The 25,431-nt window shown below is 37.7% G+C and overlaps 1 protein-coding gene across 2 annotated transcripts in view; it reads right to left on the bottom strand.

Moving 5' to 3' along the window:
• The window catches only part of LNPEP (leucyl and cystinyl aminopeptidase), a 100,279-nt gene that overhangs the window by 35,774 nt on the left and 39,074 nt on the right, over positions 1-25,431 (bottom strand). For both annotated transcript variants that reach the window (XM_005557431.5, XM_065546506.2), the window contains exons 2-6: positions 16,495-17,335; positions 10,709-10,847; positions 9,251-9,382; positions 1,810-1,930; positions 973-1,127 (exon numbers count right to left, since the gene is read on the bottom strand). In XM_005557431.5, coding sequence (XP_005557488.2) covers positions 973-1,127; positions 1,810-1,930; positions 9,251-9,382; positions 10,709-10,847; positions 16,495-17,335 — 1,388 coding nt within the window. The remainder of the gene's footprint in view (positions 1-972; positions 1,128-1,809; positions 1,931-9,250; positions 9,383-10,708; positions 10,848-16,494; positions 17,336-25,431) is intronic.

The raw sequence follows: 25,431 nt of genomic DNA, 5'->3' as shown, positions 1-25,431 counted from the left end.
TTTTAGTAGAGATGGGGTTTCACCATGTTAGCCAGGATGGTCTTGATCTCCTGACCTTGTGATCCGCCTGCTGCTGCCTCCCAAAGTGCTGGGATTACAGGCGTGAGCCACTGCATCTGGCCCATGACCTATTTTTAAAGCAAATAAGAATGTGCTCATATGCCAGCTTGTCATGAAGTCTTCACAAGGGCTAGATTCATATAAGGTGTTTGATGTAGGATATAAGCTGACCAGAATACATCCTATTCATATACTGAAACTGTGATGACATCACCCAAACCATACCCAATGCTAGTTAAGCACCTCTTCCAGGGCACAATAGAGACAAAGTGTTAGGGAAGAATGGGGGTGTTATGTACCCATATAATTTTCTTTCTCTTCATGGGACAAACAGTCCCTTTGCCATTTTCTCAGAAACCCCCTCTCCAAAATTAACAGAGAACCCCGTTCTGGCAGGAGACGACAAAAAAAAAAAAAAAATCCAGCCCTGACAGCTACAGTTTGAGTTGTCAGAAGGGTGCAACTTAGGGAAAGAGATTCTTCCCCAAAATGTTATACTGGGCAATGGGCATTTGTCACAGGTGATGCAGCTGTGTATTACTGAGGGGGAGAAGAGATCTTGAAGAGATAGTGGCTCTTCATGGCCCAGTGCTGCCACTTAATAGCTGTATGACTTATGGCAAGCCATTTATTTGAACTGAGTCTCAGTTTTCACATCTGTAAAATGTGATTAATACTTAGAGAAGTTGTGAAGTAAGACAGATGTAAAAATGCTTTAACTTGTAAAGTCCTATACAAACATCTGATAGAATTTTCATTTGAAAATGAAGTTTGTGTTTAAAAAGCATCTTTCTATTATAAAAGAAGGCAATACTTAAAAAAAAAGAATTATTAGCATCTAAATGCTAACAATAACTCCAGGACATGAAGTAGACCACAGGTGTGATATATAACAGCCTTGGTTGCTAATACCTGGTGAGCCAGTTCATGAGCAATGATTTTAGTCACCAGTTTTCTATCCGCCATTGAAGAAGTGTTATTGTCATACAAAAGCGTCTCCTCTCGGAAGGTGAGCAAACCCCAATTTTCCATTGCTCCTGCTTCAAAGTCAGGAATAGCCACCAAATCTGGACATAACAGGAAATAAGTGATCAACTTTCCCTCATCTTAGGCATTTTCTACTCAAAGTATGTTATTCAATGGTTTATCACTGTGAAAGCAATGAATTCTTTTTATACTTCTAATAAACGGAATCTTCCTTATTCTAACTCTGTATGCTCCCTACCCACATGTCAGCTGAGGAAGACCTGTTCAAACCCTTTTAGAGTCACTGTTCCACTCTCCCTTAGTGAAGAAAGAGATGCCTAATTCCTTTACAATCAATCAGCTTCCCAGAGCAAGAAGGACAAAGTTCACGGCCAATACTCTGCTCTCCAGGACTAGCTCCATGTTGAACAGTACTGAAATGTTCTTGCTTTACTGAGCTCCCATTACTCAGTTTTTATTATTTAAATTGGGTATTTCTTCGAAGTTAGAATTAGTCAAATTGCAGACTAAGCCCTAAGCAAATTCCCATTTATAAAGCACCTTTTTAGCAGCCCTATAAACTTAAGTGTTTTAAGCTCCAACTTCAGATATATTCATGAAATCTAAATAATATTAACAAATACAAACAATTTTTAAAGCATTAATAATGGTTTTTGGTTTTCTCTGCAAACAACTTGGGCAGAACCTCTTTCTAAAAAACATTCACAAAATAAATCTAGGTTCTAATTATAACAAAAATCAGAGACACTATTTGATTCTTACCCAATTTCTTAAGTGGGTACTGAATTTCAAAGTAGTTTTGATAAAACTCAAGAAGCTTCACAGTTGTTTCCAAGGCATAGTGAACTTGACCAATCTTTTCTGGCACAGCATATATAGAAACCTAAAGGGAAACATTATGTATGATGTAAGGACAGGTACAATTAAAATGGCATGATACTCAAGTAGCACTGTCAAGACTAGCATATCTGAAAATTCTACAGAATTGTATGAGATCTTTCTGGATAGAAACACTCGCTTATGGTTACTTTAGCCCCCACAGCAAGTCCCTTCCACACATACAACATTGTTGAAAAAATTTACTGATCACCCCCCTCCCCACTTTTTTTAAGCTAGCAACATCCAAAGTAACTACTTTAGGTCATCTTATAGCAATTTATAAGTATTTGCCTATTTAATTCTATGATACTCTTCTCTTCCTCTCCCCTTACTTGTAGCTGCCCTTCCTTACTTATGAAGTAAAAAGATTGAGAGTTATCTGAAAGACAAAACTAAATTTTCATCCTTTCAGGACCTATCACCGTGCCTGGCATCTAGCAGGTACTCAACACTGAGGAGTCACATCTTATGATGGAGTTAGTTCTAAAGTTAACATGTAAGGCATAAATTGCACATTTGAAATTATCCTGGAAAAACCAATTAGAGACCAACATATTCTCTTTCAGTAAGTATGGCACAGTCAGTTTATCTTCTAGTGCTTGGGACAGTTTAACTTTTTTTTTCAGTTGTTGGCTTTTTTTTAAGGATCATGTTATAAAAATATATATATTATGCAGAGAAACACTTGTGTTATGAGTTGTACACAGAACTAAAACCAACTAAGGGAACAACAGTTTCATGTCTCCCACTGCCCATTCATTCCAGGGTGCATACTAAGAGAGAAAGCAGATGGAATCATCTTTATTATTTAAATTGCAATTCTTGCTCACTCTCTTTTTTTCTTTTTGGCTAAATGAATAAATTAAACACATATGATGTGACAAACTATGAACATCTTATTCAGTAAGTATTAAAAGGCAAGTGCTAAACAGCCATGTTCAAAGCAATGGGTTTTACAAAACAATACTTATTCTTTTCCAATTGATTTTAAAAAGCCCTCTATATTCACCTGGAAAAGTGGGATGTAGATTAGACACAGCAGAAAAATAAAAACCTCAAAATGAAGATCTCAACAGGTGGAAAATGTAAACTTTTTGAACAATTCATAATTTGGAAAAAGCACATTGGTGAACTCTAACTCCAATTTTGGTTTCTCATTAAACATATGGAAAAATGCTCAACATCACTAATGATCAGGGAGATGCAAATCAAAACCACAATGTGATACCACCTTACTCCTGGCAAGAATGGCCATAAGCAAAAAAATCAGAAAATAATAGATGTTAGCGTAGATGTGGTGAAAAAGGAACACCTTTACACTGCTGGTGGGAATGTAAACTAGAACAACCACTACGGAAAACAGTGTGGAGATTCCTTCAAGAACTAAAAGTAGAGGAATCATTTGATTCATCAATCTCACTACTGGGATTGATCAATGAATGGATAAAGAAATTGTGATATATATACATACCATAGAATACTACTTAGCCATAGAAAGGAATGAAATAATGGCAATCGCAGCAATCTGGTTGGAATTGGAGACCATTATTCTAAGTAAAGTAACTCAGGAATGGAAAACCAGACATTGTATGTATGTTCTCACTCATAAGTGGGAGCTAAGCTATGAGGATGCAAAGGCATAAGAATGATACAATGGACTTTGGGAACATGGAGGAAAGGGTGGGGGGCGGGGTGAGGGATAAAAGATTACATACTGGGTACAGTGTACACCGCTTGGGTGATGGGTGCACCAAAATCTCAGAAATCACCACTAAAGAACTTATTCATGTAGCCAAACACTACCTGTTCCCCAAAAACCTATTAAAATAAAGCAAAAAACCATCAACAATTTCTAAGAGGTCAAATAGGTTTCAACCATATTGTCTTTATGTGAGGCTTCAGTCTATAGAACATATGCATTCATCACAGAAATATGGAGGTGGCTTAAAAGTTAAACAATATAGAACGTTTAAGTAAATGAACAAAAAAATGAAATATATAGGCTCTGTATTTACAGTGCTGGGGTTCAGATCTCTGCTATCTGTATGACCTTGAGCAGGCTAGTTAAACCTTACTTTCCTTATCCATAAAATGGTGATAAAAGTGGCTCCTACTCTCACAGAACTGCTGTGAGGATTAACTAAGCTAATACATGTATAGAACTTAGATTAGTACATGACACAATGTCTAAGTGTTCAATAAATGGTAGTTATTACTGTTATTACAAATAGGCTCCCATCAGAATTGCGGCAAAATATGTGTGAACAGAGTATCTGTGGTTACAGTTACTGGAAGAATTGTATCTATAGAACTGGAGTTAACCAATTAAAAATATGTTGCTTTCTAAAGTAATGAGGGAAGAAATTTATTCTCCCATATTATGGGGCCATCCGTACTTCATTAGCCCAGCCTTCTACCACCTGAAGCCCCCGATACAGGACTGTGACCACAACTTACTGAATTCAGTCACCGCCTACAAGCTGATCCTACTTACTGCATTTCCTGCATCTTTCTCCAACAGAAGTCAGTTTTAGTATACACACACGCCCACACACGCACACATGCGCGCCTGACATACAATTTTTAAATCTCCAGCTATCATTATAAATAACTGTATCAAGATCACTGGAATTTAAGACAAGTCTTTATTAGCTGTACCTATTCTTTGCAGACAAACATATCTTGTGTTATAGTTGCCTAAATCATCTAGAAGATGGTATCCCAACAGAAACATCACCCATACCTCCAGATTACTCTAAAACATTCTTCTATCACACACACCATTTGGCAACTCCCATCACTGTGCACCTTTCCTTAGAGGGCAAGTCAGGAGAAAATGTTCACACGAAACTGAACTTTGACCAAAGGGTCCACTTTTTCCCATCTCTGGAATACAATGATTAGGAAAAAATGTAGTTTTAAATACTTTCTCTTCCTTTCTACCTCTTTTTCTTTTCCTTAAAAGAACATCTGCAATGAGTTCTTACTAGAGATAAATAATCTGGTCATTATAATTATTACCAAGCTTCTCTAAGAGCAACAGATGCAGTAAGAAATAGAGAGAGCAACCTAGCTCAACAAAGAAAGTCTTGAACAGCATTCTGGACTTGGTAAGAGAACTCTAAACATTGTTAAATAAAAGTCAGTCAGCACTCAGGCCTTAAAACTTACAACTTGCCAGATCTCTTTCTTGCTAGATCTCTTTCAAAGATCTTATAGGAGATTTCTAAAAGCACAACTAGAAAGATCCCTGATCAGCTCTCAAAGAAGAAGGTTAACATTAAGCAATAACAGATTTAAGTTTAACTTATTTGTTTCTTAATTTAATAAAAACAAAAACTAATTAACAAAAGCAAAAATAGAACAAAACCTCATACTTTCAAAAGGGACAATAATATGGTCTGCAAGATTTATAAAGGCAGAAAATATTAGAAGCTTCAATACTAAATTTTCTGAAAAACAACAGTCTTCCTCAACAGATAACTGGACACATATAAAAGCAGAAATTCCACCCCTCTCCCCCACAAAAACAGTTAAGTCTATTCAGAATAACTGGTTAGATGGCTTTAGGAGAATGACATAAATTGTGTACAATGTTCCAGGCTGGTGGAAGATAGCTGAGGTAGAAATGTTTTTAGAGGAAATTTGGAACAAAGTCATGTAGTCATGTTTCTGACTAAACGTGAATAAGTTAAAATTATAACTTCACATGGATGATACTGGTGAAGTTTCTATTTGAATGCTCAATGTCAGATGTGGTGTCCACACCTGACTAACCATGACTAGATTCTGATTCTACATGTTATGCCTGTCTACAGTAAAAACAAAAGCAGGTAGTGGCAAACAAAAGTAGGCATTGTATTTCACAACTGGCCTAGAATTGTCTAGGTAATTCTGGTATTTCTGAAGGCAGGGGGAAGTTTACAGAATGAAGAATGAACAGAAATGATGAAATACATGTTCCTCTTTTTTTAGGTCTTTGACAACAATGCAGTATTTAAAACTGAAGAGTACACATGTAATAATCTATAGTCAACTTTGAAACTTTTAGTTGGTGAGCAATATTGACTTTAGTAAGTAAAGCTCTATTGACTTGTTTCTGAATATTGCCTTATTTCTGAACCTACCCATCAAATATTACAAAATAGAAGCCATCCTAGAGATTTTAGCATAACAAAATCTATCAACATATCTAAAAGTCTAGTCCTTTGTTAGACTCCAAGTTTTAAATTTCTGGTCACCATACCCAACATAAACAGCAGAAGTTACTTATGTCATTTGGTGTAGGCAGCAGCATATTGTGGTGAACAAAACAATTTTGACTATCACTTACTGATTATGTAATCTTAGGTCAACTACTTAACTCCTTTGAGACACTGTTTCCTCACCAGCAATGTGGGTCTAATATGTATCTTCCCCTTATTTGGCTTATAAAATGAAAAAATGTTTATAAATGAGTGCCTAGAACACAGAGTATGACTCCATGCATGTCACATTCCTCCCCATTTCCTGATAAAAAGGCAATAAATTAATAAAACTATCATTTATTTGTGTAATGTTAATAGTTTCAAAACATTTACTTCTGGGTATTAAAAATAATGTAGATATTTACTCACATGCAACGATTTTATATTTTCATATGGTAAAAACGAAGTATGCACTCTATCCATGCATATATGCATATGTATATGTGTGTATATATGTCTGTATATATGTGTGTATATATGTGTGCATATATATACATACTGAGAAAGGATGAGAGCAGTCTACTTAAGGGTCCATAGCTAGTAAGCTGTCTAGGAGGGATGTCAACCCAATTAGACTCCAGAGTCTATGTTTAACCATGTTGTTTCCTAATACAGGTAAATAAAAAGCAAAAAACAAAAAATAGTCACCTGAAACTTCTCTCTCTTTCCACACACATACACACAAGCATGCACATGCACACACATTTATGAGAATGCAGTATGTATGTGGGCAATGAATAATTCAGCTTGCCTAGATGAAAGAATTCACAATGAGGCAATTAGAAATATAGCTGAATTTGCCAGAAGTGTGGTTTAAACCTGTAATCCCAGAACTTTGGGAGGTTGAGGCAGGAGGACTGCTTGAGCCCAGGAGTTCCAAGCTGGCCTGGGCAACATAGCAAGATGTCTCTATAAAAAATTAAAAAACAAAACAAAACACCTAGCTAGGTATGGTAGCAGGTTCCTGTCTGTAGTCCCAGCGACTTGGGAGAGAATCACTTGAGCCCAGAACTTTAATGTTATGGTGAGCTATGACTGCACCACGTACTCCAGCCTGGGTGGCAGAGTGAGACCCTGTCACTAAAAAATTTTAAAAAAAGATCCCAGCACTTTGGGAGGCACAGGCAGGCAGATCACGAGGTCAGGAGTTCGAGACCATGTAGGCCAAATAGTGAAACCTCGTCTCTATTAAAAATACAAAAAAATTACCCGGGCATGGTGGAGGGTGCCTGTAATCCCAGCTGCTCGGGAGGCTGAGGCAGGAGAATTGCTTGAACCTGGGAGGTGGAGGTTGCAGTGAACTGAAATTGTGTCATCTGTACTCCAGCCCAGGCAACAGTGTGAGGCTCTGTCTCAAAAAAAAAAAAAAAAAAAAAAGAAAGAAAGAAAAAGAAAAAAGAAAGATCAGTGTGCAGATGGGTGGAAAAAATTTTTTAAAGGGAAAAATAAATTTTAAACAAGAAAAGAAATATAGCTGAATTTATAAGGAAGGCCTTGAGTATCAAATGATGAATCTGAATGTAATCCTACAGGTATTGTGAAGCAAACACAACAGACGAGAGAAAGAGGGAAAAAGGAAGAGAGAGAGTGAAGAGGAAGGAAGAAAAGAAAGTGGGAAAATGCCAAGACTGCATACATTTTGGGCTACATAAAAAGTGCTGGGGGTTTTATACCAATGTGTATAAGAACTACAAAAAAGAGATAATTAAAGTGCTACGAAAGATCAGAGAGGGAATGATTAATTCCAGCTGGGGTAAGAAAGAAATGCTTCAAGGAGAAGGTAGTGTTCAGCTGACTCTTGAAGCAGCAGCAAACCTGGCTCTTTTAGATTGGGCTTCTTAGGCTTTATCGAAGCTGCAAACTCTAAAACAAAGGCTAAATATGTGGTGCAACACCAGAAGTGGAATTAACTGAATGATTTCAGATTTAAACCAGTCATAATATCCTTTTGAAAGGATTCTGAAAAATCCTTGACATAAAGTCTTTCAATCCAAAGGTGAGTGAACCATTATTTAGCACTTAATATTATAGTCTACACTTACCATTAAACACTTAGTTTACTTTTTGAGTAGTGTCATTAAAGGCATACAGTATTATTGCTGATAAATCGCCAGAGAATCCTTATCTCTGCCCTTATCTCTGAGAGGTATGGGATAGACATGACATGATAGTCTTTTCTAAAAGGAAAGATACACCCTTTTGAAGTAGCAAAATGATAAGATCCAAGGATCCTATGATTAATATAAAGCTCTTTAGTCTAGAAAGGAAACCCAAAACTAGCAGGATATTCCCTGGTAGAGCTCAAAAATATGAAAACAGAAACTAAGACATTCTATCATATTTCTGTCATAAAGAATAATTATTTTTAGTTTAATAAATATGATAGAATGTCTTTTCTCCTTCTATGTTGTATTTGAAAAAATTAACTTTATTAGGTGTCTACTGTGAAATCAAAGTATAAAATTCAATCAAACAATCATTTACAAACAGGTACTAATGACAAAGAAAAACAAAAGAGTCTAATTAGAACAAATCATCAATTTTGGCAAAATACAGATAAACCACACCCTTAACTAAATAAACAAACTTATTCATTAGGATGAGGAATCTCATCAGGATTTGCTTTGAAAAAAAGGAGGATTCATCTAATTTTTACAACCTAGAGCTATGGAATATGTAGCCACTAGTCACATGAACACTGCTGAACACTTGAAATATAGTTAGTGAGACTGAGGAAGTGAATTTTAAATTGTATTTAATTTTAATTAATTTAAATCTGAATATTCCCCTAAGGCTAGTGGCCATCACTCAGTTCGAAAAGCCTTAGTATACATACAGTATCTTACTAAAATTCTCTTTAAAAGTAAAATTTTTTAAAACTTGAAAATTATTGACTTTCAGGTATTAGTAACAGTAAATAACAGCTAAGCAAAAAAGTAGTATTTCTGATATAAAATGTCAGAGTGTGATCTAAAAGCTTATTTATTTCATACAGCAAACACCAGGAATCATTAAAGCAAGAGTTCCTCTGAACCTCTTATGACACAGGCTTTCGGACAATTACCACATCAACATACCAGGGTTCCATTTATGTCCTGACTCAGGTTCTTTATCTCTCCCACAATGAAAGCAACCAGGTAAGTGCTCATCTTCACACTCTCAGAAAACTCATCCTGAACAAGTCCATCTTCTAGAACGACTGATGACTTCTACAAGCAGAGGGGAAAAGACAGTTCTGTAACTATAGGAATAAATGGCAATAACAAACAAACAGAGAAACCGAAAATCCAAATAGGAAATAAGTGGTAAACATGCTAGCATATTATAACCTCTCAGTATGAATTTCTGCAAAGAACATGGCTCTTAGTGTCAGTCTGTTGTACCATCCTTCATCCTGAGGACATATGGAACACAGTGAAAATCCTGAAGGATTTTTCAGTCCCAAAGATGACTAAATAAATGTTAAGTTAGAGGTAGTCATGGTGGTTCTGCTTCTCCCATTGAAACACCTTCAAAACCAAAATCCTTCCTTATGACCTGGGATTGCTCCACTCTACTACTACAAATACATCCACAGAAGAAGGAGCTCTAGCTGTGACATCCCTTCAAATGATCTGAAGTGGTTTCATGGAGTGCCATGTTGAGGATCCCCAAGAAAGCTTAGTGGGAACAAAATCAGTAGCAAGTCATTAGAGAAGTCAGCAGCAGACACAAAATGAGGGAATGCAGGCAAGCTTACAGAATTTTCCAACCACAAATTAAAGTAGGCATCTGCCTCTTTAGAGAAAGATGAAGGTGAAGAGTATGGCTGAGAGTGGAGAGTGAGCTGGTACAGTGCTGTCTTGTTATAGATTATGCTCTCTGTTGCCTATAAGATTGGCTCCATAGCCTGCTGGGTACGGCTGCTGCTCCTCTCCCTTAGCCACATGGGTCCAGGAGGCTCTTATCAAGCTGCACAGCCCCTCAGGTGTCCAAGACCAAAGAAAAGAAAAAGAAAAAAAAAGAACCCCCTAGGTTCCAGGTTTTGTTTGGCATAAAAACAATTACTGGTTTCACCCTCACTGCATCCCACACAGAGTTAACATCTAAGAAAGAGGCTCCTGTTCTTTTTGTCAGTCTCCAAATTATAGCAATATTGGTTTTTCATTTACCAAGAAAATACCAAAACCAGTTATTATTCAACACTCTCAAATAACACTGTTTAGAATAGCAAATTCATCCTGTCTCAGAAAATATTACTCTAATCTTGTGAGTTCATTGTATTAATATTTGCACAACTTAATACACAATGCACACTCACATTTCCTACCCACACATTCCAAGTTCAGCAGGTCTTTCTCTTTCCTCAAGTCCTCCTCAAAGTGACTTCCCAACTGATGCCAATATATTTTAATGTTTATTTAAGTATTTTAAGGAAGAATATTAATGTATATGATTTTAATCATTCTCAACCGTAGTCTGGCAAAGAGGAATTTACGTGTTCTTAAAGAAAGAGACCCATTCAAAGATTTTATATTCAAGGAATAGAACAGTACCTTAGGCATATTTGATAAAGCAGTGTATTGCTCATCCCTTATGATCCTGATGATAAAAGTGGCTTTAAATGCTGGTTCGTCAAAACAAGGAAAAGCAGATCTTGTTGCCAGGGGTTCAAACTGAGTTGCTGCAAAGTACCTAAAACAAACACAAATTCAATCTAGTAGCTACTGAGCACCTACTGTACAAGGCACCCTGCCAAGTATACTAAAATATGTTACAATCCTAGTCATTAAAGGATCTGCAATAAACTGGGAAAGGCAGATGTATATACAATGAACAGAAACTTACATCAGGCTGTAAATCATGTCCTAACAATGAAAATAAAGCAGTGGGAACAAAGGGAAGGAAACAAATTCTGACTAGAGGTGGAAGATATTATATAAGGAAACTTGTACAAAACCCGAAGAGGGCCTAAAAAGATGAGTATTTGAAAAGGTGAAGAAGGGAAAAAAGTATACTCTGGAAAGAGTGATTAACACAAGTGTGGCAAGCCAGGTCTCACTAACGCAGGCCTCCATAACAACTGTTTCAGTACTGGCTGAGTGGGTTAAGTTAAATATTAAAAGCCAGTGCCCTTATACAAAGGCTGGAATTTAACAAAAGCCCACCAAGAGTTTTGCCTGGGTCTTAAAGCATGACAAAATAATGAAGGAATTCTTAACATGACCCATTTAGGATTAAATACGTCTTATTGGAGGGTCTGAAGAAAACTCCCCAGGCCTCCACAGACAATTACTGGAGGTCTGAAGGAACTCCCCAAAACTCCGTGGTTAGCAGGAGACAAGATAAGGGTAATCACCCCAGCACCTGGACCCATTTAGATTAAGTAAATTTACTGAGTCTCCAGAGGAAGGTCTTCAAGACTCAGACCTTAGTTATGGATTAAAAGAAATTAATCACTTATGTCTTTAGATAAATGCACACTTACATGTAAACATATAGTTTAGAAGGTATATAAACTCTGGAAAACTTTGTAATTTTGAGTTGGCCTGGCAATAATTTCCAGGCCTTCTCCCTGTATAATTGGTTATAGAAATAAAAGGTCTCTTCCCAATTCATCTGCATCTCGTTATTGGGCAGCAAAAAAGAGCAGCCTGACCCTCCGTTTGGTCTGGGAACACAAGAGAGCAGTGCACGTGCAGAAACTGGGGGTGGCTGCCCAGTGTGGCTGGAGATGAAGCCACAACGGTAGGCTGCAACTGGGCACTGAGGTCTTAAAAAGGTTTCTGATGGAAGATTATTAAGAAGGGTGGTCATTAATTGCTGCGAATTATCTGTACAGACTCTGGCTTCACAACACTAAACCTCAAATTCACAGCTTGCATTTTCACGAAGACTGAAAACATTAGGTGTCCTGTAGTATTTTTGTTTCCTTTATTCTCCTCAGAGATTAAAAGAAATTTCCTCCTTTTTCTATAGCACACCAGCAACAGTTGAGAATATGACACACAGAAAAATCCTCAATTACAGTCCGGGCCAAGTGGCTCATGCCTGTAATCCCAGCACTTTGGCAGGCCAAGGTGGGCGGATCACTTGAGGTCAGGAGTTTGAGACCAGCCTGGCCAACATGGTGAAACCTCATCTCTACTAAAAATATAAAAATTAGCCAGGCATGGTGACACATGCCTGTAATCCCAGCTACTCAGGAGGCAGAGGCAAGAGAATCGCTTGAACTTGGGAGGCAGAGACTGCAGTGAGCCGATATTGTACTACTGCACTCCAACCTGGGCGACAGAGCAAGATGCTGTCTCAAGGAAAAAGAAAAAAAGTCCTTGATTACAGGTTGGTGGAAAAGCATAAAAAGAAACAAGGAGAAATGTAGATTTTCGGTTAAGTAAAAGAATAACACAGATCTGAACTTGGGAGAGCATCCCAATATGGCTATAATCCTGGCAAATATGGCCCTGGTGTGCATGTTTCAGGTACCAATCAACATAGCACATATACAACCACCACTTTGGAGGTGGTAGCTTCTCTTATTTCAGGCTTAGTTTCCACTACTAGAAGATAAGGAGAAAAGAAAGAGTATGAGATTTGGAGTCAGATGACCCAGACTCTATAATTTACTAACCACATGACTTTGGGCAGATCAGTATCCTACATCTCGTACATTTCTTTTTTTTTTTTTTTTTTTTTTTTTGAGACGGAGTCTCACGCTGTTGCCCAGGCTGGAGTGCAGTGGCGCGATCTCGGCTCACTGCAAGCTCCGCCTCCTGGGTTCACGCCATTCTCCTGCCTCAGCCTCCCGAGTAGCTGGGACTACAGGCGCCCACAGCCGCGCCCGGCTAATTTTTTTTTGTATTTTTAGTAGAGACGGGGTTTCACCGTGGTCTCCATCTCCTGAGCTTGTGATCCGCCCGCCTCGGCCTCCCAAAGTGCTGGGATTACAGGCGTGAGCCACCGCGCCCGGCCCATCTCGTACATTTCAATGTCCTTATTAGTTAAATTAGGACTGAGATAGAATCCACTGCCGAATACCAGGGTTTTTGTTAGAATCAAATAAAACCATTTATAATAAAAACTACTTGTATACCATATGGTCCTAAATACTAGGATTTTTGTTAGAATCAACTGAAACTATTTATAATAAAAAATACTTGCATATCATATGGTCCCTAATAGATATTTATTACAAATGCAAAATAGTCCTAACTTCTTCCACACTTAAAATTAGTGTACTTTTTTGGTTTTTTTTTGTTTTGTTTTTGCTTTTTTTCTGTTAAGGATGTGTCCCCAAATAACTGTTGCTATTGGATTGGGTAAACTGCAAGAAAGGTAGCAATCAACATATATGAAACAATTTACACATATTATGTTTCTAACATTTCATTTCTTCAACCCACCCCCAACATTCTTATCTAGTTAACAGAAGATTTTGAAAGAGAAGCATAAGGGACCAGGGAATAAAGTTTGATGTTATCCCTACTATTCATACAAGAGAGACCCACCACTTTTGGATAAAAATTAGATCATAACACACTAAGGCAAATAAAACCTTAAACTGTTAAGAGATCCAATCATAACTATCTCACATAAAAATCCCTTTGAGAAGGCTGTTGCTTGATAATACTTATAATCTATCTGTTTTATCTATGCTGAATAACTTGAAGCTTATTCTTTCACTGGAGAGTATATTTCCTTTCTGAAATACTAAAGTTCAACACTTTATCAAGTAGTGTTCAAGACAATTACAAATTAACTGGGGATAAGAGAATTTTAAGCACTGGGGATAACAATGTACAAAGGAAAGCAAGTATGAACTAGAGAGGCAGTGCACCATGGTGGGGAAGAATGTGGCTTCTGTAGTTAAAATGACCTTGGGTTTGAGTTCTCCCTCTACTACCTGCTTGCCATGAGATGCTGGATAAGTTACTTTATGTGCCTCTGCTCCCTTAGCTGTAAAATGAATATAATGTTAACATCTATCTCTTAGTGAGTTTGACAGAATAAAAGACTCAACATGTGAGATGCCTGGAACAGTTTCCAGCCCTTCAGTTCCAGGTGAATACTGGCCATTATTATCATCAGAAAGTTCACCATGGCAGGTGAGAACTGCGAGAAAGAAAAAACAAGGGCCAGATCAAAAACAGTCTTGAATTAAATCCTGTTAGAAATGAGGAACTGCTGAAACACATCCCTATCCTGAATTTGTTTACTAGTTCTTAGCATCAGTTTGTTATCTAGGACTTTAAGCCTATCATAAACAACTTCTAGATTTAACTCCAAGGTTACTGATTGTCTCTATCTCTTAGATCACATGGGTAAAAAAGGTAAAGTTCCCTTACAACAAGCAGTGTCTATGCAAGGTGTCTGACATTTACATACAATAGTTTTCCAATCAACAAGAAATATATACCTTACTTATCTACCAGTATAAACATGTATTCTAATCATACCTCAGAGAAGAAAAATGTATAAAAGCTTCTCTAACAGAACTAAGCAAAATTAAAAGAGAGAAAGACCAAAAAAAAAGCTTTGAATTACAGTTTTCAGACATCTTGAAAGGTATAAATAATCTAAATATTTACCTGGAATCAGGATGTACTATCATGTAGGGGATTCATTTTACTGAAACTTTTATTTTGTTTTGAATAGCAGAGTTTCACTAACTCATTTATTTTAATAGGTTATAAAATACTGTTTTATAATACTCTTAATTTTAAAGAAACATATTCCATTTTTCCGACATTTTCCACAACTCAATCCAGCCCATGGCAAGAGTCAACAAGTGGCCATACCAAAAATCACCTTACTCTGCTACATTTATTCCTCCCATTAAATAGTTAACGGGTACAAGGATTCCAGGATCAATGTCCTAAAAGTCTGTTTGCATACTAAGAACATTGTTTTTATGTATATCTTACATTTCCTGGGGATAATAGGCATTATAGAAGGAGAACTAAAGGCAAGAACTTTCAAGTTCCCATTGCAATTATACATTTGTGTTTAATGCTAGATCTTATGCAAGAATTGAAATGCAGGGCCAGTATGCCACTTATTTTAAAAGTATTACATAGAGGGAAAATAAAATAAAAATTATTTATCTGAATAGAATTATGGATCTTGCTTTGTCTCTTTCTCCATTTAAGAAGGATCAAAAAGTTTCCTTTAGATGTAGAATACTCATTTCTAACTATTTCTCTTAACATGTCAACATACATTAGCCAAATGGTCAGCATCAGTAATTCACATACTGTTTTACAGAGTAATATTGAGAGAATGATCCAATTGCATAAAGCAGATGTAGTGAGGACTTTGTGCACAAGACAACTGGTATCACTGCTACTTAAGAATAACCTCCATACTGTGTGAACTCCATCTTCCCAGAATTTTAAACTACATGCTATGAATGCTAAGATTAAAATACTAAACATATAGTCCAAATAGGGAGCTGAATAATTTTATATTTTGTCTCACCTTTTTTTCTGAACCAAATTAAGTCTCTCCTAGACCTTAAAAAAAATTTCCACCAGAAATCCAAAATAGACTGACATTTAAAAAATAATAACCCAGTAAAGATTAAGGTTATTAAAAATGATATATGTAAGCACATCACACTTCACACTTCATGTCCTCTTTCTGTATTTCACTAAGTACCTCCTAAAAGTTCTGCACATTAGGAAAATAGGTCTTAAAGAATAACTCATACTCTTTACTCTGCTTCCCAACAGACTTCATGAGGTGACAGAAAACTAGATTCATCTTAAAAATGGCACGGTGGCTCAAGCCTGTAATCCCAGCACTTTGGGAGAACGAGACGGGTGGATCACGAGGTCAGGAGATCAAGACCATCCTGGCTAACACGGTGAAACCCCCTCTCTACTAAAAAAATACAAAAAACTAGCCGGGCGAGGTGGCGGGCGCCTGTAGTCCCAGCTACTCGGGAGGCTGAGGCAGGAGAATGGCGTAAACCCGGGAGGCGGAGCTTGCAGTGAGCTGAGATCCGGCCACTGCACTCCAGCCTGGGCGACACAGCGAGACTCCGTCTCAAAAAAAAAAAAAAAAAAAAGTGAAAACCTCAAGATAACAAGTTTTTTGGGATATAATCTTTATCCATCCTTTTCTACCAGCACACCCCTATCTCCACCCCACCATGATATATGCTCAAGGCTTTGACTAAGAGAGATAATATATTCTTCTAAATCACCATTCTACTATTTTGTATATAACTTTCTAAATTAAAAAAAAAAATCACAATTCGTGTCTCTGGTGTGGGCAAAGGGATCTATATTGCAGAAGTTATCAGAACGTAAAACCAGAATCATTTAAGAGGGCTACATACTTTTTCTCATTACTTTCATCTGTGTAGGAGAAGCCATAAAACCCATAGTAAGAACTAGATATATTTGCTGAGAACTCTATCTTCAAAGTATAATTGTGCCCTGCTAGAAGGGCTTCAGGGGCAACAATGGCGATCTGTTCATGATATGGATATTCCAGGATCTCAACTTGTTTTTCTTGGCTTGAAACGGCTGACATAAAGGTCACTCTTGAAATATTATGACCTGTGCTATGAAGAATGATATTCCATGTGACCTGAAGAGCCTGAACCGAAATTGTCACAGAACCCCTGAATGTCATCGAGGTTAGGTTCGGGTGTAGGTTGAGTTCATAGCGTAGTGGCACAATGGCAGTGGGAAGCCTGATTTGTGCCCATGGAAACAATTTCCCATTTGTTGCAATTGGCTGAATTAGTCCAATTGATTGGTTTTTTTTATGGCAGCCTTCTTTGGTAAAGGTACATCTGGGTAGTAAGTAAATCACCATGATTACAGAAGCAGCAACCACAACAACAAAAGCACAGACCACCATGGTCCTTGCAGAGGGTACTGAACAAGCCCCGTCTGGGCTCTGCCTGTAACCAGCTGCACTGTTCCGAAGGCCTGAGCTTCTATTCATGAAGGACATGCCCAGCAACTTTGCTGATGACTCATAATCCTCTTCATCCTCGTCCATCTCATGCTCACCAAGACCCCGCACCAGCAGTCGGGAACCCCGGGGCTCATATTCCACCTCATCAGGCTCTAGAGGATGTAAACAAGGCTCTTTGGCTAAATCCACCACATCTGGTTCTTCCTCAAACATGCTGTTTTCAATCATATTCCTGGGGAGCTGAAGCCGATCTAAAAAACCAAACCATAAAAACAAAGCAGAGTCAGAAAAAAAAAGCTCATAATATTAGTAACATGTCTTCTAGCTAGACCACATTTAAAGTAAGAATTTTTTTTCAGTCACTAAGACTTATTTCCATCTTAGAGCTACTGAATTAAATAAGATGTTTATGCTATTATTGAGTCATTCATTAAAAACCAAAACATAAATAAAAGTATATCAGTTATGAAACAAGAAAGTTAAATAAACAGGCTATTATATTTTTAAAAAGATATCTGAGATAATATAGTAATTTCCTTAATATACTCCTGCCCCACAACCTGGGACCCTGCCCTGGCCTTGAGAGGGCCCTGTTTTGGCGTTCCTCTGACTACATCTGTCCCCACCAGGCCAGAAGTTAGTAGGATTAAAGGGATGTGCCCACCTAGAGTCCATGCTTCCCCTTCTAGTGTCTGGGCACTGGGATCCCAGAATTTCTGTCCAGCAGGCCTCAGACCTGCTTCTAAAGTACTTGTGGGTCTCGTCCCTGAGTCTCATTCTCCCTAGGGAGTACCACAAGCTGGTATGCCCATCTCTAAGACTGAGTGTGGCTAAGCAACAGGATGGGTTATTGTTTTCCCCTGAAAGAGGAATGTTTCTGTCCCACAGCAAATGGGAAGCAACAAATTACATAGGAAATTTCCATAAGCAAGAAATAATTTTTAAAAAGACCAAAAGACAATAAAAGTCAGATAAAATTATAATTCAATCTGTTTTTCATGCTTCCATGGCTTTCAGTAGTAAAACATATTTCCATGGGAAACAACCATACTGCACACCATGAGTGTTAGTGGATCTCAGTGGGAGCTTTTACAAACTACAACAAACCACACCATCCGATTTGCCAAAATCACTGAGAAAAAAGACTCTAGAAGTAGAAGGGTAGATAATCCCCCATATATCAGTACTTCCTAGGATTAGATCATTGAATTTTCTTTATTTAAAATTCATACAATTTTAGTTTTTAAGGGATCTCAAAAATTATCAAATTGAAACTTCCACTAATCTTCCCTATAAGGCACTTTATACATCTCATTTCTAACCCTTACAACAATCCTATAAAATGGCAAGTATTCTATTTTAGACATGAGAAAATAGAAAAAGAGATTAATTCACTTTCATAAAGTCATACACACAGCTATTTTAGTCATAAAACTAATGTTAAAGCCCAGGTCTAAAAATCTGATTCAAAAGTTTACGTTCTTTTCATTATTATATTGCATCCCTCTACCCAAACTAATTCAATAAAAGATGAGAGCCCTGAATTATTTATTTAATACCTGGCAATGAAGTTGCTAAGAGTATTATTTCACCATCAGGAGAGCAAAGCTTACAAAAAACTACTGAATATCTAGCTTAAGATAAATGCTATGTATTTTGTGCTATTCAACAAACACTGTAATGGTGACAACTCTTCATCCATAAAACGAATCACTGATAAGTATTAGGGTAACATTTGCAGTTTTGCTGCTCAGTGTGGCCCGTGACCCTGCGGCATTTGCATCACATTGCAGCTTGTTAGAAACGCAGCCTCTGAAGTCTCCTCCTAGAGTACGAATTTTAACAAATCCTCAGGTGCACTTAAGTTTGAGAGGCACTGGTATAAGCATCTTCCATGGTCAGATCCCAGCCAGCACTAACCATACCATTCCTGGGTATGCTCTGGCCACCCCAAACTGCTTACTATTTTGAGCACAGGTCAGGCAGCTATTCCACACCATCCTCCACATGTCTTTTTTCTTTTGTTTCCTCTGCCTGCAGTGTCATCATCTCCCTTTCCCATGCCCAACCACCTGGTGAATACCTGGTATTCCATACCTCAGCTTAACTTGCTACAACATAAATTAAGAGAAGTTATCCTTTTTGTTTTTCTTTTGTTTTTATTACCTTTAAAAAATAAACTTTCTTTTCATTTCACCTCACCCATTTCTGCTTTGGGGAGCATATGGATCACAATGAGGTTGCCTTTTCCTGACTCCTCTCCAACCTGAACTTTGTACAAGTTATGCTACTTTAAAATTTTTATTCGAATAAAACTTTTAATCATTTTCTAGGTACGAGTTTAGCAATCTGCCATCTACCCATCTACTATGAAAGAAGAAGGGTTCTAACATCCTGCTTTTGGGAATATAATCTCCCAAACTTCCTATAGTGCCCCAATTTCTTGTAAAAAAAAAAAAAAAAAAAAGGTATGTTTTGTTTTGATAGTTAATAGTGTTTGGGGTCATACACATTAACAGAGCAAATATTGCTGTATTCAATTTTTAAAATTGCTTTTAAAACGTTTAATGATTAGAAAGTTTCTGTAGTAGTTTTTCAGTGCCTGGCACAGTGCTGTAGACTAGCTTAATTTTTTTTTTTAAATTTAAAAATGTCTAAAAAGGCCTTTTTTGACTTTTCTTTACCACACATGGGAAGATTATGCTCTCAGGCATTCACCCCATGTGTTTTGTTCTGTGTCAGGCCTAATACAGACAACAATGGGTTCTGCACAGTATGGTTTTATTTACGATATTTCTAAACTAACTCCAGGTACAATCTCAGCTTAATATTTATTCCCATCTCTCAATTCCATCCCCTTATAACTTTGTTGCTGGGTTTTTTTTTTTTATTCTTCAGCCAAGACATTTAAAGCCAAGAGATATTCCACAGTTTGACCATTTGGCATCTCCTGTCTGCATGTCATTAATTTCAAATCTTCTGACAAGGGCTTAGTCAGATGCCTGCCTAAATCCAAATAACTTACTTTTATTATTTCACTCCCAGTCAGAATAATACCTACGTAGAATTTTAATCTTTCAGAAATGGAGATCACATCAACCCATTTGCTGTATTTTACTGCGCAATGGAAGCACAGGTTTTTTTTTGTTTCTGGTATGCACAATCATATCAAGTTAAATATATCAAATCAGGGAAAATCACTTTTATTACAGGTATCCCATGAAGATCCATGAAGGTACTTCAAGCCTATTTAAGAAAATGTTGATTAGGCCGGGCGCGGTGGCTCAAGCCTGTAATCCCAGCACTTTGGGAGGCCGAGGCAGGTGGATCACGAGGTCAGGAGTTCGAGACCATCCTGGCTAACATGGTGAAACCCCGTCTCTACTAAAAATACAAAAAAACTAGCCAGGCGTGGTGGCGGGTGCCTGTAGTCCCAGCTACTCGGGAGGCTGAGGCGGGAGAATGGCGTGAACCCGGGAGGTGGAGCTTGCAGTGAGCCGAGATCGCGCCACTGCACTCCAGCCTGGGCGACACAGCGCGACTCCGTCTCAAAAAAAAAAAAAAAAAAAAAAAAGAAAATGTTGATTTGATTCTTAAGTCAGTACACTTTGATTTTGGCATTAAATTGTAATGTAACACATGATTACCCCTTGATCAATGGGATTTATTCCCACTGAAAGAAGGGATCCTAAAGAAACAGGGAATTTTCTAAAACCTCTTAAATCCATATACATAAGCTATCTATAAGCCAAAGCAAAGAACCTTCTAGCTGAAATGTTTCAGTTTTAAATAACATAGGCCCATGTGGTTATAATCTAAGAGAACTGAAGACATTTCTTTTCATCAGATACTGTGAACTAGCACTCCTCAATGTTGTTTGTGGACCAGTGCCAATGTGCAAAAGTGTGACCCATCTGGGACAGGATATACATAGACTATTAGTACCCAAAAACTTTTATGACAATTTGACAGAGTAATTTTTATGCGTGTTGAATTTAATAATGTTTAAAACTGAGCTATTTTGTATGTCTTTTTTCATTTCATTTTTCTAATTAATTTTTATATGCTACAAAATTTCTGCAACAGATTAAAAATTAAAAAAACAAAAACAATAAACCCTGGTTCTTCAGCTCAGATAATGTGAGACTTAGGCTGTCACTGTGACACTGGGCTCTGCCTGTAACCAGTTGCACTGAGTGAGTTAGACTGTCACTATAATGGCAATAACAGTCAAGATAAAGTTCTTAACTATGTCAGTAGCAGTGGGAATAAGGAGGAGGGTATGATTACAAGCCACATTAAAAAAGTAGATGCACAAGAACTGATATTCCCTTGGGCTAGATGGACCTGCAGGGTAGGAGACAGAGAAAAGTCTATGTCAATTCCCTTTACATTCCAACTTGTATAACTGAAAAGAAGGAATGTCATTCACTGAGATTGAAATATAGGCTTTCACATTTTCTAATTATTTTTGAGGCAAGGAAGGAGAACAGGATTATGAGATGGCATTCAGTGTAGGATATGATATATTCGATGGATCTGTCAGATAACCGGGTGGAGATGTTTGATTAACAGAGTTAAAGGCCTGATTTTAGGTAGAGGTTAAAATCCTGGCTTTTCCACTGACTGATCTCAAACACGTTACCTGTCTTATCCTCAATTTCCTCATCTATAAATGTGGGAAACAGTACTATTTTGTAGAATTGTTAAAAGGATTGTGTTATGTGGGTTTAGAGCTCAAAGGAGTGATCTGGGTGGAGGATTCAGGTTTCCAAATCACCTGTGTAGATATGGTCATTAAATCCATGCAGATAAATGAGACTATCAAAAGGGAGATGAGTCAGGGAGGATCAGCATTTAAGAGCTGGGTGGCCAGAGGAAGAAGGACAGCAAAGAAGAAGGAATGGACCAAAGGTAGGAATATCAGAGAGTGACATCCCAGAAACCAAAAGCAGGATTTCATAAAGATGAAAGTGGCCAGCATTAAATATTTTAGAAAGGTCAAGTAAAATGAGGCCTAGAGAGGCCCTTACATTTGGCAACCAGGGAACCAGTGACTTTAATAGTGAGAGTAGAAACCTGATTCCAGGGGCCCAAAGAAGAAATGTAAAGTTAACGAAAGAAAACAAGGGCTGCATACTATTCTTTCAAGGTATGTAGTTGTTTATCAAGGAAAAAACATAGGGATAAACTAAAGGAAAATGTGGTATAGAGAAAACTTAAATCCTTGTTTTTCATGTACCTGTGTTTAAGATGGGAACAACTTGGGCACGTATTTCTGCAGGAAAGGAAAAGAAAGATGAAATGTGGAGGTGGAGGAGTAGGGGAGGGAAAATGCTAGCATAGCATCCAGAGGGATAGGGAGAGCGTACAAGAAACCCATTATAATGGGAGCTAGGTCCTCTTCCTCCAAGCCTGGAGGACAGCAGGTGACGACAGAGAAGAGGCATGTGCATGAGCACAAAACAGCAGCGAGCCTTCCTGTTCTCTGTGATGAGTGCAAGCAAGGACATCTGCCCAGAGCTAAAGGCAAGTTGTTGGGAAGGCATAGGGGCTTGAGCAGAATGAGGGACAGGTGCCATGGGAGAGGGCCAAGGAGTGGTGACCCCAAGACAAGCATGACTGAGAAGGTCAGATATCCCAGTGGAATCTGTCATACCACAAATCTCTAAAAAACATCTTTAGCAGTTCTTACCAGCCCAGGTCTAAAAGAAGTGTTATGTGTATTTTACCACAATACAAGTTAAATAAAATGTTTATAAAAGGTAGAGAAAGCAGATTGTTAGGCAGGGTTAAACATATAGGGAGGATGTGGTAAGAAGCCAACTGTACAGTGCATAGAGGCTACCGGCAAGACAACAAGTCATCAACTGAGGGGTACAATTTAGAAAACAGGACAAAAAGTGAAGCCATGACAAACAACATTAACAGCAACTTGAACTAAAAGAAGCAAACTTCTCACAGACTTTAAAAGGATTAAAGCTTTAAGCTGCCATCACATTTTCAGAGAAAATTTAACAGCTGTCCCTAGGTATCTGTGGGGGATTCATTCCAGAGCTCCCTGTGAAACCAAAATCCAGAAATGCTCAAGTCCCTTCTATAGAATGCTGTAATATTTGCATCTAATCTTTGCATATCCTCCCACATACTTTAAATCATCTCTAGACTACTTATAATATCTAATCCATTGTAAATGCTACATAAACAGTTGTTATACTGTATTTTTTTAGGGAATAGTAACAAGGAAAAAAAAAGTCTAATGTTCTTTTGAGGCCCCTATGACATATTTATATAGAACTATAAGCTCCAAGTATGTTACAGCACTTACAATACTTTCTAGATAAATTTCCAAAGTGATGACTAAGTATCACATAAACTATTTCCCTAATGAGAATCCTCTTCTATCAAAAAAAAATACCATTTTTTTTTTAAGTTCAGGCTTAAAAAGAAAAACACTAGAATTTAGAACAAAAATAACATGATTTTTTTTTCTGGGTAGGTCCAGATGGACAAAACATTACCCAACCCCCACTAAACCCATACTCAAAGAAAATCTCTTCCTGTTAATGACAGTGCTCATGAGAAGTTACAAGTTTAGGTGTATCTTATCTCACCAGAATCTGAAGGGCAGTCATTAACAGCAAACAAGTTTTGAAGATGTATCTAAGTCGTCCCTTTCCCTGACACCTGTTTGTATAACACCTCAATGTATAAGCATGGCATAAAATACGAACATGGAAAGTCCTGCATGCATTACTATTTTACCCCTAGTATACTGTGCTTTTTCACACCACCTTTAATTTTCCAGTTCAGAAGCCCAAGGTCATGACATAGGAGCAAGATCCAAGTAAGGTCTGTCTTCTGCTGTCCCTCACCCTGACTTTGTCTCCCTTGTGAAGAGAAAAGTAAATGGATGACTGAGGGTGGGAGGCAAGAAGATCAGAGAGCAATGATTCAGTCCATAAGCATACTGGGAGAGATTTCAACTTTCCATATGACAGAGTAATTGGTACCAGATTATCATTCCTCTCATAAACAACTATTAAACTAGATAAAATGATACACCTGTTTGCACATACTCGCTAACAGAGTGTGACCTCTGAGTGAAGGAACAGGTGGGCCCACAATAACTCTGGTTCTCTGTCTGGGGACAATTTCCCAACTGTAGTCTGCCAAGCTAGGGTCTAAGTAGAGCAGTGCTGGTGAAGGGGGGCATGTGCAGAGGGGAGTCATGGAGGTTTGTACGAGGTTTTCTGAGAGTCCTTAGCCAATTCAGAACTTGGGGCATAGAAGAAAGTGGCTGCAATAAGGTTAAGACAGAACAGAAATACTAGAGGTCAAGCAGTGCAGGAAAGCAGTGGCAGGTCAACCCAGTCAGAGCAAAGAGAACTCATAACACCCTAGGCGTCAGCTTGAAGCACTAGAAAGGCCTCAGCGTAGAAGTAAAAGTGCTACCCTAGAATAAGGCCTACTCTAGATCCATACTAACAAAGCCTAAAACCAAGCCCTAATAAAATTCACAGGGGAAAAAGTATTTAAGGATGAGTCCTACTAAGTTAGAGGAGCCTGAGAAACACCTTAGGCTTTCCACAGATCTGCCCTAAAAACTTCAAAAACAAGCCTACACAAGGTGATCAGTCAGTAACTAAGCTGTCTACAGAGACAGAGCGAGAAAAATCAACATTTTACAGTTGTTTTTTTTTTAATTCAGCATCTCTACAATGTGTCATTGACACTATTCAATATGTAATAAAAAATTACTAGACATTTAATGAAACAAGAAAATGTGAACCCTAAGTAAATAGAATTATTAGAAAGCAATCTTAAGGTGGTCCAGATATTTGATTGCATTTAGCGAGTCTTTAGAGTAGCTATTATAAATAAAAAAGAATCCCTGAAGAAGATGTGTTTTATTATTTTTCAATTGTATCCCCATCGTTAAGCAGGAAGATGTATTTTAAAAAGGAAAAATTGAGAATATGTGAATAGATGAGACTCTCAGCAGGGAAATCAAGACTAAAAAAGAACTAAATGGCAGGGAAAAAAGAAAATTCTAGGACACAAAGGTTCAATAAATAAAATGAAAAAGTTACTAAATGGACTTAATGGCAGATTGGAGACAGCAGAAGAAAGAGTCCATAAACTTGACAGATCATTAGAAATTACCAATTTGAAGAACAACGAGACAAAGGATTGAAGAAAAGTAAACACAGCATCAGGGATCTGGGGGACAGTATCAGTCAGTCTAACGTGTCTAACAGGAGCCACAGAAGAAGAGTATGAGAATGCGGCAGAAGAAAATATCTGAAGAAATAATAGTTAAAATTTTATTAAGTTTGATGAAAAA

Source organism: Macaca fascicularis, chromosome 6 (genome assembly GCF_037993035.2).
Source record: "Macaca fascicularis isolate 582-1 chromosome 6, T2T-MFA8v1.1".
Classification (NCBI taxonomy): Eukaryota; Metazoa; Chordata; class Mammalia; order Primates; family Cercopithecidae; genus Macaca; species Macaca fascicularis.
Note: the sequence above shows the minus strand (reverse complement) of the source record. Positions and strands in the feature narration are given on the sequence as shown.